The sequence below is a fragment of the Falco peregrinus genome, chromosome 7 (genome assembly GCF_023634155.1).
Source record: "Falco peregrinus isolate bFalPer1 chromosome 7, bFalPer1.pri, whole genome shotgun sequence".
Classification (NCBI taxonomy): Eukaryota; Metazoa; Chordata; class Aves; order Falconiformes; family Falconidae; genus Falco; species Falco peregrinus.
This window is the reverse complement of record NC_073727.1, coordinates 4,418,826-4,439,652: the sequence shown is the minus strand read 5'-3', so window position 1 is coordinate 4,439,652 and position 20,827 is coordinate 4,418,826. Positions and strand designations below refer to the sequence as shown.

General features: G+C 42.1%; 1 protein-coding gene and 1 long non-coding RNA gene across 4 annotated transcripts in view; one reads left to right on the top strand and one right to left on the bottom strand.

The window, feature by feature from the left end:
* Positions 1 to 4,594: 4,594 nt before the first annotated feature.
* Positions 4,595 to 12,721, bottom strand: LOC114010939 (uncharacterized). The gene is made up of 5 exons (XR_008748051.1): positions 11,572 to 12,721; positions 9,946 to 10,088; positions 8,116 to 8,252; positions 7,208 to 7,335; positions 4,595 to 6,447 (listed from the first exon to the last, which is right to left on the bottom strand). It is a non-coding gene; the product is annotated as an uncharacterized LOC114010939 (long non-coding RNA).
* A 93-nt stretch (positions 12,722 to 12,814) lies between these two features.
* The window catches only part of PPP3R1 (protein phosphatase 3 regulatory subunit B, alpha), a 40,633-nt gene continuing 32,620 nt past the window's right edge, over positions 12,815 to 20,827 (top strand). For 2 of the 3 annotated variants that reach the window (XM_055810005.1, XM_055810004.1), the window contains exon 1: positions 12,842 to 13,041. Coding sequence is in view for 1 of the 3 variants with exons in the window: in XM_055810003.1 (XP_055665978.1) it covers positions 13,039 to 13,041 (3 nt within the window). In the remaining 2 variants the exon portion in view is untranslated. Of the gene's footprint in view, positions 13,042 to 20,827 lie in introns of all 3 variants that reach the window. The other variant, XM_055810003.1, reaches the window with a different exon arrangement.

Sequence of the window (20,827 nt, the reverse complement as noted above, 5' to 3'; positions counted from 1 at the left end):
AATATCAATGCACATATAAATATACCACACATTTGTGTAAGAATTTCTGAATCTTCCACCTAACTGTGCTATGGCCTTTCAAAAAGGACATTTCAGAACGGGCCTTAAATTTTACACACCCACCTGAGATACCTAGTGCGTATGGTCACACAGCAAATGAATGACAAATTTGGTGGTAAAAAAATCCGCTAAACTCAGTGGTGTGAGCAATATATTAGTGGAGGTGTTCCCAAAGTGATACCCAGGAAAGCATGTACGCTAGAAAATTTGTCTTAGACTTTAGAGTTAACACTAACCCACCTCATGGATGTTAAAGTGACTGATTTGTTAATAGCTGTAGCAAAGAATCACTGTGGTCCTGATCAAGGTTTGGCATCCCTAACTCTACAGTAAACTTACTACTTAAGTGCTTAGTAATCCCATAAACCAGAACAGAAATAACAGGGTGTAAGCTAAACATTATGCAGATAAGAATGTCTGGACCTGTTCTGTGGCCTTCATCACCGCAACAGCCAGCCAGGAGCACACTACTACACATTAGGAGACATTGGCCAAGGTGTGGCTCCTGAACAGGACCACACACCGCATGGAGACATTAAGGATGCCAAAGAGCCTATATGCTAGCATTACCGGAGTGGCAAGAGGGGCTGCTCACAGCAACAGCCTTCCGTTGGTCTGCTCAGTGATTCAGCATGCTTCCAGCTGAATCTCATAGCTCAGCAAAACCAGACAGTCACTGGGAAACTATTTTCATCTCTTAACTGGAAGTTATCTGCAGATTAGCCCCAACCCAAACTCTCTCAAAATATAATTATCCCAAAATCGTTATGAGATACACAGGAGAAGACTCAAAGCTGGCTTCTCATGAATGGAGATCTCAAGCAAACACTTAAAGTGGCGGCTATCATGCCAAGAACAGAGTATTTTAAGCTTTCATTACGTTCTATAGCATACATCTATGGATGAATGCAGCCAGAACGAACACCCACATATTCAAAAGAAGATAAATGCACATGTTCACTAACAAATTAACCATTTGAGCAGTGAAATGTGCACTGAATGTTACTACAGTAACAATAAACTGAAGGACATCACTGGGGAGGTGAGTTCTTCCTTAACGATTATACAAACCAGGTACCTAATTGAACACTGTTCAATAAAGCTCTTAATTCTTAGTACTTAATTAAACAAGCTATATTCCCAAACCTGGAATTACCATACTGCAAGTTCTTTTTTTCTTTTTTTTTTTTTTTATTCTTATATACATTTCACTCCACATTAACAGGAATTAGATGATGGCATAGCCCCTGGTTAAATTGTATTTTAGTTTGGTTAAAGAACTCCTAAGAATTTAGTGCTTGGTAGAGTACCATGGGATAAAGCCCTGAAGAGAAGAGGAGCCCAAGATGGCTGGTTAATATTCAAGAATCTCCTCCAAGCTCAGGAGCAATGCACCCCAACAAAGACAAAGTCAGGCAAAAAATCCAGGAGGCCCCCCGGATGAACACGGAGCTCCTGGACAAATTTGAACACAATAAGGAAGCCTACAAAGGGTGGAAACAAGGACAGGTAGGCTGGGAGGAATACAGAGAAATTGTCTGAGCAGCCAGGGATCAGGTTAGGAAACCTAAAACCCTGACAGAATTCTGGCCAGAGATGTCAAGGGCAACAAGAAAATCTTCTATACGTACACTGGTGATAAAAGGAAGACTAGGAAAAATATGGGCTTTCTCTGGAAGGAAACGGGAGACCTGGTTACCTGGGAACTGGAGAATGCTGAAGTACTCAACAATTTTTTTGCCTCAGACTTCACTAGCAAGTGCTCCAGCCACACAGCTCAGGCCACAAAAGGCAAAGGCAGGGACTGGGAAAATGACGAACCAGTCACTGTAGGAGATCAGGTTTGAGACCATCTAAGGAATCTGAAGGAGCACAACTCCATGGGACCTGATGAGATGCATCTGCAGGTCCTGAGGGAACTGGTAGATGAAGTGGCTAAGCCACTATCCATCATATTTGAGAAGTCATGGCAGTCTGGTGAAGTTCCCACCAACTGGAAAAGGGGTAAGATGGAAAAAAGGAAGACCTGGGTAACTGCAGGCCACACAGTCTCAGCTCTACGTCCGTCAAGATCATGGAGTAGATCCTCCTGGAAACTACGCTAAGGCACATGGAAAATAGGAGGTGATTGGTGAAGCCAACATGGCTTCACTGAAGGCAAATCGCACCTGACAAATCTGGTGGCCTTCTATGACAGGGTAACAGCATTGCTGCATCAGGGAAGAGCAGCTGACATCATCGACCTAAACTTGTGCAAAGCATTTGACACTGTCCCACATGACAATGACATCCTTGTCTCTAAACTGGATGTAGATTTGGTGGATGGACCTTTCAGTGGATAAGGAATTGGCTGGATGGTTGCACTCAAAGACTTGCAGTCAAAGGCTTGATATCCAAGTGGTGACCAGTGACAAGTAGTGCTCCTCAGGGGTCAGTACTGGATTGAGCGCACCCTCAGCAAGTTTGCCACCACCACCAAGCTCTGTGGTGTGGTTGACAGACTAAAGGGAAGGGATGCCACCCAGAGGGACCTGGACAGGCTTGAGAAGTGGGCCCATGCAAACTTCATGAAGTTCAACAAAGCCAAGTGCAAGGTCCTGCACGTGGCTTGGGGCAGCTCCAAGCACAAATACAGGCTGGGTGGAGAATGGATTGAGAGTAGCCCTGAGGAGAAGGACTTGGCAGGATGTGTGCACTGTGTTGGCAGATGAGAAGTTCAACATGAGCCAGCAATATGTGCTTACAGCCCAGAAAGCCAACCACATCCTGGGCTGCTTCAAAAGAATGTAGCCAGCAGGTTGAAGGAGGGTGATTCTGCCCCTCTACTCCACTCTCATGAGACCCCACCTGCAGTGCTGTGTTCAGCTCTGGGGCCCCCAGACTTTTTCCAAGGGCAGGTAGTGATAGGACAAGGGGCAGTGGCTTTAAATTGAAAGAGGACACATTTAGAGTATATATAAACAAGAAATTCTTCACTATGAGGGTGGTGAGGCACTGGCACAGGCTGCCCAGAGCAGCTGTGGATGCCCCATCCCTGCAAGTGTTTAAGGCCAGGTTGGATCGGGCTTGGAGCAACCTGGTCTAGTGGTAGGTGTCCCTGCCCACAGCAGGGAGGTTAGAACTAGATGATCTTTAAGGTCTCTTCCACCCCAAACTATTCTATGATATGATTCTATGCTTTATCCACAGATCCCAAGTGCTTTAGAAGATTCCAGCTCTAATTGCTTCAGTGATGGATTTTTTTTTTTTTTCTTAGTACCACAAGCTTTAATGGCTTTAGACATTCTCAGCTCTTTTTTAGCACCTTCAGAAGCCCTCATCAGGTAGCACCATTTCCTCTTTAAAAAGTCCATCTGCAGGGTCACTCAGACTTTGCAGGAACTGGGAGGCTCTGAAAGCAATACAGCTCTCAGATCAGGAGAATTTTTTTTGTTTTGTTTTATTTTTAAAACATTACTTACTCCACACAACTATTTCAAAGGCTTTGACCTCCCAAGGCTTGCAACAAGCAGTTTTCAGCTATATCCAAGCTGAAATGTTCTGAGTGTTGACAACCAGGTTATGCTGAAAATTATTTCCCTGGAGAATTCATCTAAAATATGCTCTATTTATTGCACTCAGAACAGCAGTGCTTAAAAAAACCTAACAGCCCACACAAGAAGAGCTGCAGGTTGTTCAACGTGAAAGGTAGATCTGCATTTATGTGTCTGAGGAAAAAAAGGAAGCCTCCACACACACTGGACAAATTCTCTGACTGTACCAGATGTGGGTACATCTGGCATGCTGTCAAGACTGTCCTGGTCAACAGAGGGAGAAAGGGGTTCACTCCCAAGAGGATTACATACATGCTTCTCCTCCATAAGAGCAGTCCTCCTCTCTTCCCTGACCCTAGGCTAAATCCAGTAGTAACTGCTGCTGTATTTGATCAGCAGAAGACTGACTGGCATAATTAGTCCCTTTCATCCCAGGGTACGATTACAGGATGCAGGCACAGGGAGTGAAAGCTTTCAGTTGCTTGCTACTGAGGTCTTGCTCAAAGTATTGCTAGAGCTGAAGAGCTCATATCCAGCAGGGCAAGACAGCATCAATTCCCCGTATTTATCCTTTGCTACGTATGCCAAAATCAGTAAGTAGCATGCTGCCTCACCATGCCACAAGGGGCGTTTCTCAGAATGGTTTCGATCTGCAAGGGGGCCACAATATAAACATTTCCCAGACACGTCCCACACTTTTAGCTCTGCTGGTTAGCAACAGGAAGGTAGCAAAATACTCCTGTGAGTAGAAGTCAGCCAGAAGACTGCAAATTACGTTGACCAAAGAGCCACCACAGCGTTGTTTATTCTAGTCCAAAACTGGCACGAGCTGTAACAGGACAAAGGCACTGACTGCAACTACACTAAGAAGGTTTCTCAGAATGGCAGCATTGCCTCATCCACAGGTCCAGCAGAACTGTATACATCTCAGTAAACCTTTGTCCAATTTCCAATCCATGCAGTTATAGCATTAGTCGGAGGCAACATGCTTATTACAACACTAAACAAGCTTCCATACTTTTTTTAATACTAAGATTTACATGCATTACAGAGCTCTCACAGCATTGCGAAGTACACTTGCGTACTTCGCCTACCTGTGCATTAACTCTCCATTGCAGTTTTACCAGCTATCCCTATGTCTATAGAAAGGGCCATGTGACAACTCTAGCTGAATGGGAGGAGATATAAAGTTGAAGTTCTTTACACACAGATATGTTTTTTTCAGCACAAATAGTCTCATCACATAAGTATTACCCTGATAACGAATAATCTGTACTATTCTTTTTTGTGTGATACTGTCCTCTTAAATCTCCATTTGTTTTTTTATGCATAAACATATGCACCCATGTCACAAAATGTTCTGTTGAGCTCCCCACCAGCTGAAAAGCATTAGAACTAGTACTACTCTTATTCTTCCTGCCACAGACAAGGCTTAGAGGAGCAGGTCTTTTGAAACTAGACTCTACATTGAGGAGTGCCTGGAGTATGTCTTGTTGTATGATATGTGGTGCTTAAACTAGGGACAGCACATCTGAGGAGATTATCATCCAGTGGTAAAATTGTTTGGGCTGTAGGAAAATTCCAGTGGTGGCACTTCATAGTACAAAATTCAAAGCTGTTTTCAGTGTGCAAAGCAGGCTGCAAAATAAAATGCACAATTTCCAGAAAGCAGAATTCTTTCTTGTTGACTGAGAGGGGAAAACTAGTACTGTATGACTAGCTCACCCGAAGTGTCATGGTATTTACTTAGGAACTTCACTTTCATTATGCATACCTTTGGTCTGCAGGGAAAGAGAAGTAGCGGGGGAAGTCTGATATGATAATATGAGCAAATGCCTTTATTCTGACTTTTGAAATCTCCTCTGGAAACTCTGCATGTCCTTCTGGAAAAGGAAAATCTCTGTTTTTTCCTTATGGAGAATTTCTTGTGGGAAGTTCAGTGACAGGATGATTGATGAGAAGCTAATGCTAAATCCACTAAAGTTATAAATCCATTCCACACCAGGAAGTAAATGGTACTTTGTCAAATAGGTATGAAGCAGAAACATCATGATTTACAGCATATCACAGTAACAAGTTGCACCTCGTCCCTGGCAAGTGCCCCTTTTAATTAGGCACTCTTTTGCAACCTGAAGGCCCAAAGATTTAAGTCACACAAAATCTTCAGATTACAACTTGGCTGGACTGGCTGTTAATCAGTGTTAATTCCTGTAAGGGATTCTTTAACCTCTGTGCAAAGCAAGAGCTCCCAGCAGCTGTATTGACTCTGCACAAAAAAAAAGTTGCCGTCTTTCAACTGTTGTTTCTCTAAGGAAGAGGAGGGTGCCAGGAAGCTACATCTTTTATGATTCCTTAGGTGACCATACTATGCTAAAAGTGCAAAGTGTAAGCATTCAGCAGCAGTATCTATCCCTTCTGGCATCGAGGGGAAAGGATAAAACCTAGGATGTCCAAACACTTTGGATTCAGGACTTGAACCTGCTTTATGGGAACAAAAAACAGAATCCCCATCCAGCAGCGCGAGAGTAATTTCACTCTTCTACTGAAAGCAACAAAGCAGGACTGAAACTTCACCCACCACCAAAGAGCTAAGGCAATTTTCTAGTCCTGTGCTGCAGATCCAGAATATTTAAAGTCTACCACGGTATGAAAAAAACAGTATTCAACAGTGATCCAAACACTGGCAGACAGGCACAGGTGACAGACTAGGTGCTTTGCACTTCAAGGAAACAGCATCACCAAAACCAGTTTCACCATGTCTAAAGTAGTAAAAACCTGTTATATACACACAGGTTGTATTCTGTGTTAGCATCAAATTAGTTCCTTGGCAATTCTTAGATGCACTTCTGAATTCCTGTGGCAAAAAAAAAAAAAAAAAAAAAAAAAAAATCACATCCTGTGGCAAACAGACCTAGTTGACATACGGGGTTACACTCTGTCCTGTGTCTCAAACTGAAACTACAAACCACATTGTCCTCAATATACACTCTGTTAAAGGCAAAATTCACACAGCCATGGGTATCACTAGGCTTATTTCAATCACAACTCAGAGTTGGGCCACCACCTCAGTGACTGGCAAAGAACAAAGGGATACAGCACAGCTTATATACACTTATCAAATCATTAGCCAACGTCTGAAGTTTTTAGAAGTTTCCTTTGGTCTTGTCAGTTCTGCAAATCCATCACCTGACCCTGTCCCAGTTGATTTATCTATTTGGTTCCAGTCTCTGCCTCAGTTCCAAAGTCCTCCTCGGATCACGATCTTCTTTCTGCCTGCTTTAACTCACACAATCCTTCAAGCACACCTAGTTTTTGAACAAGCAATTCCTACTTACATATACTAATTTTTTAAAAAACACCTGTGTTTCTGAAAGCACCCGTGTATACAAATTGATCATCTATTTTTTCTCTATTCTCCCACTGATTAACTTGGCTGAGTTTTAAATCAGCCTTGGATTAGGGCCATACAAGTGACAAGGCCTGGTTCTGCCACTTGGCAGCTTCAGCACTTTACATTTCTTCATTCAAAATACATTTTCTTTAACACACTCCTAAGAAAGTCTCTGCATGGAACAGAGGCACACAGTGGAGAATCACACACGCATGGTGCTTACCTCAGTCTGGTCTCATCTCCTCGGCTGAGGGGGCCTTGAACATTTACATGAATACATCTGATCATGCTGCATCATGTTTTCCTTGACAGCTCTAACAAGCTGCTTAATTTTTCACACAGATGACTGCACTGTAAATGAAAACAGATTACATGAGTACTGAAAGCACAGCAATCAAAGCTATGGAAAAATGCACAGCTAAGATGGATGCAATTTACCATATCACACCACAGACAGCATTTGTTAATGCAATTCTTTTTCTCTTACATGAAAACAAAAAGGGTTAACAGACACAAAAATTGATGCTACATTCATTAAATTCCCTGCAACGGATATTGATACATTAAAAGGTACTCCACATGACAACAACACCTATTTTTATTAGTTTTGAGTCAGGTTACTTACTGGTTTTCAAAATTTGTCCCCAGCTCAAACTGTTAGGGGATCAACAATCAAGCAATTCTCATTTTCTCTCTACCACAAGAAAAAAAAAAAAAAGAACTAGAACTTCTGGCATTGTTTCAGTTCAGACTCCACTGTTTCACTATTAAATTATAGGTCTAGTTTGCTACCTCAGTCATCATCTTCAGAATTTATACTGGCCCAAACCTGAACCTGTCAGCCAACATGTGACCAGTAATAAAACAGGTACCAACTTAAAATAATTCAAGTAATTGTTTCCACAAGATTGAAGTTACATACATTAATAGCTCATTAATATCTTGTGCAGGCCAATCTCTACTGCCTACTCAGTTACTGCAGGAAGATAAGAACTTCACAAGTCAGACTGCCACATGTGTATCTCTAGCAGAGTTAAACAAAAGCAGCAAGCCGTTAAAACAGTGGTAGGCAAGCACACCAGTGGAAGAAAAAAAACCATAAATCACTGTATTTCTGCTTGCAGCACTTACCTCAGTTGTTACAAGGTCTCTGAGCAGTCAGCCCACAGCTCTTAAAGGTTCCCCAGAACAAAAGTCTTCAGGAAAAAAATGGCCAATTATACCAAGCGTAGCTACAGCTGGATGCCATCAAGAAATCTTATCAGCTGCTAGGCAAATAAGATCACTACATGAAATTATTATGCAAACAGCACAGTCTCAAGAAAAATGTAACCTTTTAGTCTCAATCTTTCTTGCAAATTGTTTCCATATATTTGTTCTGTAGGGAGCTATCTGATATCTTCTGCCATTATAGGCACAGTGTCAAAGATATCAAATGCATTTTTATCCCCAGTTTATCCTAGCCAGAACTGGCAGTAAGGTTAGGAAATCAGAAGACCACTCTTTATAACCCAGTTAAAAAAAAAAAAAACCACCAAGTTTCATGCAGTGATTTTCAGTCTCTAGCTTCAAGTCTCTGGGGGCTGTTAATTACCACCGAGAGCTGAAAAGGGTACCCGAAACAATAATCCTGCTATCAGGACTTTTAATTCACGCCACCTTGGGCAGCAAGATCCACAGATCAGAAGTATTTACAACCACTGTCTCAGTAAAAGCACATGTGCTAGAGACAATCATACATCTGCACATGCTCTAGCAATTTAAAATCCAATATCCTGCAGTGATGCAAAATGAACCAACGGTTAACCCAAAACTACCCTATTAACCTACAGCTTCACAAGGCTTCTGTGACCCACAGCTTTCTTCTGGTCTTAAGGAGAGCCGTATTCTTTGTTTTCTAGGTAAAGTGAAAAGCCTTCTCCTGTGTCCCTACCCTCTCATTTGACCAGTTCTTTCAGCTGTGCCTTACTGGATCTGAAAAGCATCATCTCCCTCTCCTCCCAAATCCTGGCAATTTATACATACTCTCACAAATATGCAAGAAAATAAGGGCAGATTCCCTTTGATTTCTTTCGACTGAAACGACAGATGTAGGTGTAAAGGAGATATAATGAGGCACGCTTTATCTTTCCAACCATTTGTCAGTTCTACTCAGTATTGTATCTTCAGATTTGCTTATTATCCTACCTGTTATTACAAATGAAATGAGAGTAATCAATATGGTGCATCGCTTTTACAGACATTAGAGTTCAAGACCTGCACTAACAGGGCAATTCACAGATGCTGAGAAAGGACAGTTTTAATTTCTATCTAAAAAGGCTTCCTCTTGTGCTGATAAAATACTGCTTCTCCCACCCACTATAGATGAAAGCACTTTCCCTCAAAGCCAAAGACGGTGGTTTTCCTTTTCTCCTTCTAGAGCATCAAAGAAGTGAAAGAATTTACTTATTTTTATAACACACTACTGGAGCCCATGAGAATATGCACATGCTTAAAAATCATGTATTCTGAAGCTTTACTGCACTGTCCCAAGAGCCTACCTGCTTTGCTAGGAAAAGCTGCTTACAGTCTGTAAAGGGTTAGGGCAGAAGATTATTTAATTAGGTGGCAGCCCTCACCTTGGGTTAACAGAGGGGGGGAATGCTTCATTCAAATTGCATCCAGTTATGTTTCTGAGTAAGGGATGTTTATATGGAGACCAGCGCAAGGCAAGTCAAAGGAAGATATGCTTGGGGGATCAAAGAGACGTGCTATATTATAAAAAACTCAAAACTTGAAGACAGATAAGGCATCACAAATAGCAGTTTAAAAGAAGCGTGCTATCAAAAGAACTGCAGCTGTAGTCCAGACACATAAGCAGAAACACAAAAACTGTTTTCCAGGCATTAGGTCAAGCACTATGTAAGCCAAGTCATTACTGTTAATAACACTGAAGAACCGAAACAGGTACAGTTTACATACCTGTTTATTTAGCTGTAGCTAAACAGGCTTACAATTACATGAAGATACATATTTATCCTAGTTTGAATGGTTGCAATTATGTTGCAGATGAGCTTTACTAAAAACCAGAAACTGACAAAATACAGACTTGTCTGAAGCTTACTCTAAAAAAAAAAAAAAGAAAATTGAAATACCGGTATTTGCAAAAAGACTAGTCAGAAATATAGATAATATAATGCAAAGTGTTAAATGCAAGTCATGTTTTTATATAGACTCTTATCTATACATTAACACATGCCATCTTGCGTTTTTAACTTTTAGAAGTCAGAAAAGAAAAGCAACTTCAACACATATGCACAACAGAAAAAGAAATTAACAATGAATTAGCTCATCTTTGTACTGCATCTAGAGGTTCAAAACTACTAGCAATGACATAACTGCATTACAAGGTAAGAATTATATTTTCTAAGTTCTTGGCTGTCTCTACTTGGAACTTAAAAAGGTAACAATTAAGGTATTGTATTCCTCATTCCTGCTTATTTCAGTCCATTAACATTATGCAATAGAAATTCTAGCCATATTCAACTTAATTTAGTTGATTTTACTCCAGAATTGCATCTGCTAGATAAGGCTGCAGTGAGAGAGATGTAAGCAGCAAAACTGTTTTACATCAAAACTTTTTTTTTTTTTTGAGATCTTAAGTTATTATAATTTCATTTTTTGGCTAGAGTCCAGTTAGTTTTAATACAAGTTTTAAGTGAAATCTAGGAATGTTTTATTCCCACACATCCTAGCAACTAGATTCTGCAACCCCCACCCACCCCCCACCCCCACCCCAAAAAAAAGAAGAGTTGTCCTAGCCACACGTGTCTGTTAATAACAAAAGCCAGGAGATTCCTTCCTTAGATCAGACTATTTTACAGTTTATAATCTCTCACTGAGGCCAGGCAGAGGATCTTACCAACAAGGCCTTTTTTGCTGATTTGCTATTAACTCAAAGCTTACGGTTATGCATTAGTGGTTGGTTTGTTTTCTTCTGTTGAAAATTACCTTTTATTCATAACCATTTAGTTTCACTCATCACCATGTTCTTTTTACTTATTTTTCCCAGATTTTTCTGTGCAATGTCCCTAATCCAGTCTTACTTCCTCCTGGCCAGCCTCACCCCGTTCTGCAGACGTGAAGGCATGCTGAATATCAGTTTCCAAACTGAACCTGCATCAGTCATTAACAGTTTCTAAGATCTGCACATTTATAGCCATGCTTGGCTTCTATCTTTCAGATCAAAACTTCTAATCTGTTCTTGATCTTCACAGTCTCCCTTTATTTATCTAGGTTCCTGAGCAGGCTTCCCACGGAGTATAAGAAATTCCCCATTCCTCTTAGCATTTGCACATTAGCATTTGATTTCAAGATCCCAGGTTTCTCCAGGAATTCTTAAGGTAATTTTTGCTAGCCTTAGACCAGCTCAGACTCCCACAAACAAGCCAACAGTGACAAGGCAGTTCCTTTTACAGAAGCTGAAGAGAGAAGAAATTACCATTTTAGACTGGAAAGTTCATGCTCGGCTATGGTCCTAAAAAATTAACCTGGTTTTAAAGTAATAATCCAGCCTTCCCTTCCCCCACAAATGAGGTTGCCATTCACCTTGAACTTGGCAGGATTGATTTGCATTTCCCTGGCAAAGTTTCTAGCTATTGTGAGCCAGATAGCAAATGCCTGAAAAACAACATCAACATCAACTGAATCTTCTCTTTGGCAGTATTAACACAACAGTATTTTATATGTAATTATTATTTTCACATCACCACTTCATTTGTCAAGTGTTATGCGCTGTGTCATGGTGCTCCAAAATAAACACATTCAGCAGATCGAGCACAGAGAGAAGGGCAAAAACAGCAAAGGGAATGTGAAATCAACCCATCATTACTCACTATCTTTCTTTACCCTTCACAGAGATTTTCAAAGGTGTCATCTGGCCTACTTAAAACTTTACAATACAGAGATCACTCCCTGAGGGTCATCCTTCCTTATGCAAGCAGTTGCATTGCCCTAAATCTTGCTTCAAAGGGCTTACTAAGACCGAATCTTTCATCTTTGTTTGCATTCAACTGTTTCAGTCATTTTATTTTGTAAACTATCCAGGATACCAAGCACACAAACATACATGTAAATGCATTTAAAGAATAATCTAATTACAGCACAATTCCTTTCCTTTTGTGTAATTAGCACTACTGAAACACAATACCCTAAAATCTGTTAGGTGCTGGAGCACCTTCCAGCCTGGATGGCCTCTTGAGCTGTAAGGTTAAAAACCCCTGAGGGAAGTAACAACTAGAACATCAGGAAAGCAAGCACCACTCCCACCTATGCTGAGGTTTCTCCCTGTCTGCATTTTTTTTATTTTTTTTTTTTTTTAGCAAAAATAACCTGTGGAAGAAAGCTAGAGCAGCAAAGACTCCAGCAACACGGCTGATGAAGTAGTTGAGAGAGGCCAACCTAAGCAGAGGGCACGTAGGAGAACCAGGGCAACCAGCTGCTTGCTCTAATAGCTCCTGAACACCTGAGGGAACCTTTCCCTAGGAGGAGACCTGAAGAAGCTAGCACAGGCCTATCTTGTGGCAACAGATAACACTCAACGCCTTACAGAGGGGACGTCCTAGCAGCAGAGCCAAGACCCCACAACTCTGCCTTCACAAAGGCTTCTCCCCCACCCCGTACCCTTGGGGAACCCCGCAGAACAATCGAAACCGCCCCCACATCTCCTCTGGCCGCCATTTTGTCCTGCCCGCCTCTGCCTTCCCTCCCCCGCCTCGCTGCCTGACGTCACGGCCGCGCCCCGCCCCCGGCGAGGGCGGTGCTCGGCGCGGCGGGTGCCCGGATGTGGGAGGCCCCGCCCCCGCTGCTGAGCGTTAGTGCCGCTCGCGCCCCCTCCCTCGTTCCCTGCGCGGCGTTGCGGGTCAGCGCGAGCCACTGCCGCAGTGAGGGGAGCCGGAGCCGGCGGCAGCGGTGGGCCCGGGGCACGGCGGCGGCGACGACGCCGAACGGGCACAGCGAGGCCGGGCTTCGGTGGATTGAACTGCGGGGGAGACGCCTGAACGCCCACCCGCCGCCATGGTGAGGACCCTCCTTCGCTTCCTCTCCCCGCGGAGCCCCCCGCTCCCGCCCCGTCGGAATATTCCAGACCGGGCCAAGCCGCGGGGGTGGGGGGCGAGGCAACGGCCCCGCGGCCCGGACCGGCGGCCGCCCCGCCTCGCTGCCGCTGCCCTGCCTCTGACCCGTCTCCTCCGCCTCCCGCCCCTCACCGTCCACGTCCTCCCGTGGGCGAGCGCCTCGCTGGGCTCCCCCCCCGCCCCCCCCTCCCCGGGCCACCGCGCTGGCCACCCCGCCTCTCCCCGGGGGCCGGCACGGCCCCCCGCTTCCCCTCCGCCGCCCACGGCCGCCGCCTCGGCCCCCCGCGCCCCGCTGCCTCCCCGCCTCCGCCCCCCGCCCCGGCAGCGCTTCGCGGGCCCGGCCTCCCCCCCCCCCCCCCGCCGCATCGCTCTCAGGCCCCCCCTCCCCTCACCCCCGCCCCCGGCGCGCCCCCTTTCCCCAGGCCGGGGGTTCGCGCTCCCCGGCCTGCGCTTCGGCTGCTCCCCGGCGGCGCCCTGAGCGAGCCCGGCGTTGTGGTAGCGGTGTCTTGCGAGGGTTGTTCTGCCCTCTCGGGGGGGTGCCCCCCTCCCCCCCGCGCCCGCCGTGCGGCGGCGTTTTGCTGTTCATGTGCAGACCGGAAAGCTATAATGCACGTAGCCCATGGCAGGGAGAGGGGGCACATAATGCATACGTTAACGGGGCCGGGTTCGGAGAGCTGACGCCTCAAATGGGATGGGGATGTGGGCTTTGAGGCTGCGGGGAGAAGGTAGGGCCGTACGGGCAGGTGTGTGCATTTGGGTTGCTTTGCTTTTTAAATCATGATGGTTTAAATTTCCCTTCTACTGCCGTAAAATTCACCCGGAGATACAGTATGGAGTCCTGTAGTATTTTACGTCGACACTAGGGGTGTCTCCTGCTTTTCACCGCTGCCAAGAAATCTACGCCCTTTTTTAATAAACATTTATTTTAGCCTAAATTATCCAGTACCCTGGCTGCAGGAAGACTGGCAATATTTTGGTTTTACAGCGGAGAAATACAAGTGGTTTGAACTTTTTCGTTCTTAAACCTTTAAAAACAAGGCCAGCTGTTTATCACATTTCATGTCAGACCTCACAGGGCCTGGGAGCCAAAAATGGGTTTCCTTTTTGTTTTTAAGCAGGGAATTGCAGTCGTTCTTCTGAAAAATAAAGTTATAGCAGAAACCAATGCGCCGTGCTCCTACTGTCTTAGTTGTGTATGCTTTAATGTCTTGTTAAATGTGCATTTGGAGAAATACTTTGAAATGTCTACAGGTTTTGGTTTCAGCTGGGGACTAAACCAGCGTGTTTACTGAATGCCTTCATGCAGGCTTGGAGTATGTTAAGACTGAGAAAAGAAGGCTTGTATTTTGAGAACAAGATATTAATGAAGTGGAGACTTTGAAAAAAGTTATGATTAAAAATTACACCGTGGTTGCGATACCGCTAATTGCTGTCAATATATAGATGAACAGTGATCGCCTTCCATATGACAGTTGTGCTCGTGCTGCCATTAGGTGGTGGTTCTGTGAAAGTTTTGTTCTCAAAGGCTTGCCTGACAAGATGTGCTAACATGCATGAAAGGAAAGAAAATGTTGTTTAACCATGATGTCCGTGTGTGTTAGTGTCTTGTAATGAACTTTCATGTATGATTAACTTCAGTTACTTTTTCTTGATTCTGCTGTAACTAAAATGGTCCTAGCATATTTTAATGGTATAATCATGACTGATTTTGTGTATGATCAGTTGCAATGTGTAAATGCAGATGCTAGGAAAAAGTTATGCTGGATGTTATGTCTGCCAGTAAAGGTGTGTGTTTGCTCGCGTAAGCAGTAACAACACCAGGAGAGTTGTCACCCTAGCTGTATCAGTACACTGATTCTGATAACACCTGATCTTAGATGCCTTGTAGTCTGAAAACCAAGCTAAAACTAAACAGCTGGTAAACATTAAAAAACAAAACCCCAAACATTTCATTTCAGTTAATTTAGTTATTTTTACTGTCATTACCTTGTGGATTTTTCACTGAAGGAGTTGACTTTTAATGAAAGAGTAGACCTTGTTTCAACCTTTACTTTATTAAATAGAGCAATTCTCTTTCACAGTTTGGTGTAACATTTTTTCTGTGTTCTTACAGGGCCAGGGAGATGACAGTTACAGTGAAGAGAGATGAACGTATTGTTGTGTTCCTAGTAGGTAGCTTAAGATAACACATAAACGTCTAACGAGTCAAAGAATGTAGTTCTGGATGCTTTGGTATTAGCGAGTTCTAAAATAATCGATCAGGCAGAGCATAAGATGAGTCCATTACATAATGCTAGAAGTAATGTTGATAGGCTACTTCCGTCAGAGTTGACGTAGCAAGTTTTTCCTATGAGTAGTAATTTCTAGGAAAAGGTAAATAGCACAGATAGATGCTATTCAACAAGTTTTGGGTTAGGGTAGATAAATCTGTTTTCTTGGTATGGTCTGTATTCTGGTTTATATCCAGCTCTTGAGATTTATAGTTGTAGGACAGAAGACAGAATTCCACAGGAGTCACCCAAACAGTGTTATGTAGTGCACCTATCTTCTTAGACTATTCAGATATTTTAACTTGTTTTACTTGAGTGGTGGTGCTTCTGGTGCATTTCTTCCAGCTGAAGCTGATCTAACAGTGTTTCTAAATCACTGAAGCAAAGAACTACCAAAATATTTTTTGCAATAAAACCCTCAGAAGACCATTTTTAAGCATTGCTTACTATTTAGCAGGGAGGAGGGTATTAAATAAGTTGGTTTTAGCTGAAGATGACCCTAGTTTTACCATTAACAAATAATAATCTCACCGCTATCATTACAGATATCTGAATAGTCTATTCAGTGTTGTAACAGGTGGCAGGAACTGAGAGGCACTCACATGGTCCATCTTACAGCTTACTGATGGTCTTCTGCTGCAGGTGGAATGACTTGATTGAGGATTCAAACTGTGAAGCTCATGTGTTGGTCTTAAGTATTTGGTAGGCTTATTTAAGCCAGTTTGTTTAATAAAAGTTTTTATTTTGGAAGTAATTTTCAGAGGAGTAGTTCAGAGGCCAGTTTGAATATGGAAGTTTATTTAACTCTGTGATCTACAGAGGAAGAATCTTCCTGTTGGTGAAGAGAGAAGAGACTTTAAAAAGTAATCCTGTGTCACTGTGTGGTAGAAGTAGAATTCTGTATTTTTGTGGTTAAACTATTAACAATAGGGAGGATTGGAAGTTGGGTACTTCAAGAGAAAGTGGTTTGTGATGGGCATGCCTCGGGAGCTTCAGAACCACCCCTCTTCTAAGGCATGTGGCTTAACACGAAAGGGGAAGCATTAAGGGATTGAGTTAATAACATCTAAATTGAGAGTTTATTCATATTTTAAGAGATGGGAATATCTTCTGTTGATCAGTGCTAGAAAAGGAGCCTTCAGTAATTCTGGTATTTCTGGGGGGACAAATGAGGCAGAAATGCACATTTTAGTGACGGTTTCTCAATCTGCTTCTGCCTCCTTGTTTCCCTTCTTTTTGTATGTCAGAAAGACATACAAACTGATGTTGAGTTGTAGACCAGACTGCTATGAGAAAATTATTTATCAGTTTTGATTGACATAATACATACTTTGAAGAAGAATCTAGCAACGAAGCTCTTAACAGCTTTCTCGTAGCTGGATGTTGAATCAGTGCTTGCCTGACAGTGTTGCAGAAAGAGTAGCTTTTTTAAATTGTAGGTGTACTTAAATATTGTATTCTCCTACTGTAGTTCATAAATTACACTTGCATAAGATTTTCAGCATTGCTTTGATTTCCCTGCTAAAAAAAGAATTTTTGCTTTCCCTCCCCTTTTTTAACAAAACACAGCTAAACACAGGCAGTAATGACAAATATATCCGTATGGTAGTGGAGCATGAAAGTGTTAAGACTTTTTTGGTTTAGTTTCATGGAGTGGTGACCAAAAATTGTGTTCATAGGACAAACTTTTTGTAATTTGAGCTAATATATAACTTGAAAGCAATTTGCTCTTGTTTTCCTTGCCCCTCCTCTTTCCTCCTGAGCCTGTTCTCCCAGCTTCGGGTAGTATCATTTGTGAACTTCTGACAGGAGAAAAATTTCACTGCACTGTTCTTTGTTGATTAGCAGCCAATTCATTTAGTGACACATTTCCCTGTTTTCTGTCCTTTCCTTCTTCTGGCCTGTAGGTTTTTATCTTTTCCTAAGCTTGTTTATTCCTGTGTGTTTCCTATAGAAGGACCACAGGGGTAAAGCGGGCTGGCTGTTCCCACGCTTCCTACGTGCTAGTTCTTTGCCAGAATCATCATCAGAAATAGGCAAGGTGCTACTGTGTGATGTCCTTGTCACGATAAAACTCCTCTGCTTCGGGGAGAGCAAGCATGGGAGGGATGGGGGAGTAAAGATTGAAGTGATGGGGAAGGAATGATGGGAGGAATGGGTCTACGTCAAAAGAGAGGAGTGAAAAGTGCTTATGCTTAAAGGTTACACAGCTGGAACCTTCTGAGCAGGGTATTGTAAGAAAATTAGTATTTTGTTTTACTTGCATGCCTCTGTTAATTAAAACAGAAAAAAGTTAGGACTCCTGGAAGCTGTAAGAATTTTATTGGCTGACTTTATTATATAAATTACTTAAACATGTTTTTTCTTTTCCAAAGACCATAAGAGCTTGTCTTGCTGTGCTCTCGTGAAGCTGGTAAATATTGGCCTTGTTCTACAAATGAAAAAGTTTGAGGTCGTGGTGGGATAATAACTTATCCGAGGTCCTTTTTATTGTTTAGAAGTTAATGTTAGTATGTGATGTAGGAAATGGATAATGTGTTTGTAGCTCTGAAAATAAGTAAGTCTAAATCTAACTGCTATAAATTTTGAGAATTTGGGGCTGATAAATTGTTGGTGCAGCCACTAGAAAACGCGTTGCGTGTGTCCGTTTGGCTTAAGGCATGTGATGGTGTGCAGCGGTTGAAAGCTTGGTCATACACTGCCTTTCAACATCGTTGTAGCGTTGTGTTAGCCACTTAAAGTGACTTCTTTTAGAGATTAGACCTGGAAATGGGCCTTTTATATCTCATAAAAGCGATTCAGTTTCTTAGATGTCTTGGCTTAAACTAATCTTGACACCAGCACTTTGAGAAAGATCTGCTGCAAAGATTGCCTTCATGTGCTGAATGAAGTGGGACAGACTTGAATATGGACCAACATCTTTTAATCTGGAATGGATAAATCTTTCAGTGTACCAACTCAAGTATTTTGGGAATGTTTTCACTGCAGTTTCCCTGGATCAATGATCTTAAAAGACTTGAAATTCGTGATTTCTTAGTGATTTAAGTACGGAACTAGAAGCAATATATTCTGCTTGACGTATGATGTAGCTAGATTATTTTGGTCACTATGTGAAATACTATATTTCCTTAGTAATATTGAATATTGAGATGAGTTTAACCCAGGTTAAACTATGGCTTGTCTTCCTATACAGGTCTGTTCTACAGAATTGGAATGGCAAGTCTGTGGAGAGGTTTGTGTTTGGTGGTTTTTTTAAACTTGCAAGTGTTTCTAAGAATAAACCCCACATTTTTCAAGTGAAGTGATTTTTGGAGTGATAGTTCTTTTAAATAGGAAAATTTAATCTTGACATTTTATGTAACTTTCTGAATGTGTATCTTGAAAATTTTAATTTAGTAACTATTGTATTAGGCCTTTTCCACAAACAGAAAGACCATTAAAATGTTTTATATATCACTTTTAGATTATACCTAGCACAGTCACTAGGACATTGTTACTTTAACTGCTTGGGAAAATTAGGTAGTTGGTGCAAAATGGGCTGGAGATGATAGCTGACTTGCTTGTAACTTGGCAGTCAGTTGGCCCTGCTATTGATACTCCATTCCACAATTAAGAAGAATCCCTAGTGATATAAATAATCCTTAACTGCATTAAAGAAGTCTCAGAAACCCTTGAAATGCTTTGGATTGAAGGATGGCATTCCTCATGAACTGCCAATAAAAATCTTGGCATCCAAGCTGTGAACAGGTTGTGCCAGTTAATACACTCAGGTGAATATTTGTGAAGTTGCTGTTGATGGACACTTTTTAACAAACTTAAGGCAAAAAACCGGAACTCCCCCAGTAAGCTGATACCATGCCTATTTTAAAAAGCTTATGCAGTCAGATTGAAGTTCACAAACACTTTAAATCATTGTCTAAGGTGAAGTAGGAATTAAAAAAAACGTACCAAGACATTTGTTAGTTGAAGAACTTCAGTCAGCATTCAGGAGGGGCAGAGAGGAAGGGGTAGGGTCACAGATAGGAAGCCCGGGAAGGAGGGCCAGGGTTAATATGTTTCTGGGAAGAAACTCAGCTACTGGGAAAGTGGATTCAGCTGTGATTCTTACAAGAATATAATCTTCAGATCATCTTTAAATGCCGTGGAAATACTTGTCTTCCTCCAGTATATTTGTGACAAATGTGGAGGCTTTTTGCCCTTTATTTTAAGCAGCTGGAAACTTGGGAAGGAAGACCTCTACTGCTTCTCTGTTATCCTGTGAATAGCTCCTCTATGTATGTTTACCAGGTGTTTTGGGTTTTTTGTAATGGGTAGTAAAAGATAAAAAACAACTGTTGTTCCACTGCTGAACATGTAAGTTCTGAATAGCATCACTGAAGCTGAAAGAAGTCACTTGGAATTCCCTCTGCTCAATGATACTATGGCTAGCAGAGGGGACTGTTTTTTGAAATAGACTCCATGAATATGGCTTTAGGCCTGAGCTTATGAAGGAGAACATAACTATGTACTTTGCTAGCTTGATGACTGAACAGCTTTTTCAGTGTTGTATCTGTAAGGATGTTCCCTTGGGCAAGTTTAATTTAGTATTGAGCTGCTGCTTAACAGGCTTAGCACCTCGGTATCTGAGCAGTCATGGGTCCATTTTGTTGGTAACACCAAAGGAACACTTCAGATGTCCCAAATAAGTTTGATTGCATGTAGAGCTGCTAACAAGTCTAGAAAAAAGTCATGATAATCATGACAAATAGGAAAATGTTTAAATGACAGTAACAAAAAGTGCAGTATAAATAGAGACTTGATTTTTATATTTGACTTTAAGTAGGCTATCTTAGCACTCTAACCACTGTTCTTCATGGGGCATCTAGTGAAATATCTATACCTTGCTTAAACTTTTTCAGTGATTCTTAAAAAAAATGGTACTTTCCTGAAATATTTTATTGGTTTGGTTATTTTAATAATAAGATTAAAGCATTTGCATTGGGTGCTGCTGCTGTTAGCTTTTTATTTCAGATAGTGCATTGAAAAGTCAGATTAGTGATAAGTGCAATTTACAAAATATGGAAGGTTAGCGAGTTTGAACTCATGTAGTTTTGACTGTTAGAGTGCAACTCTGGTGTTGGTGCAGCTGAGTTTGCCCGAGTTCGATCCGAAAAATTCTCTTTTGAGAGGCCTTGAAAAAACGAGCTAGAAGGCGGCCAGATTCCCTTCCTTGGTGAGACACCAAAATTACATAAGTGAAAGACTAAAATTGAGGGGAAATAGAAGATGGTGATTTAAGATTAAGGCATTGTATGTAATGCTGTAGTAGTACTGTAATGCTCTGTAGTAGGGGACAGAGCAGCTGAAGATCCCGGAAGAACTGGTAAGAGTTGGTTTGAGCGGGAGTCAGTGGTTTTTAGTGATGGTTTTATCTTGGCTACTTTCTCAGAGGTGGTGTTTAGCCTATGTGTAGGGTCATAA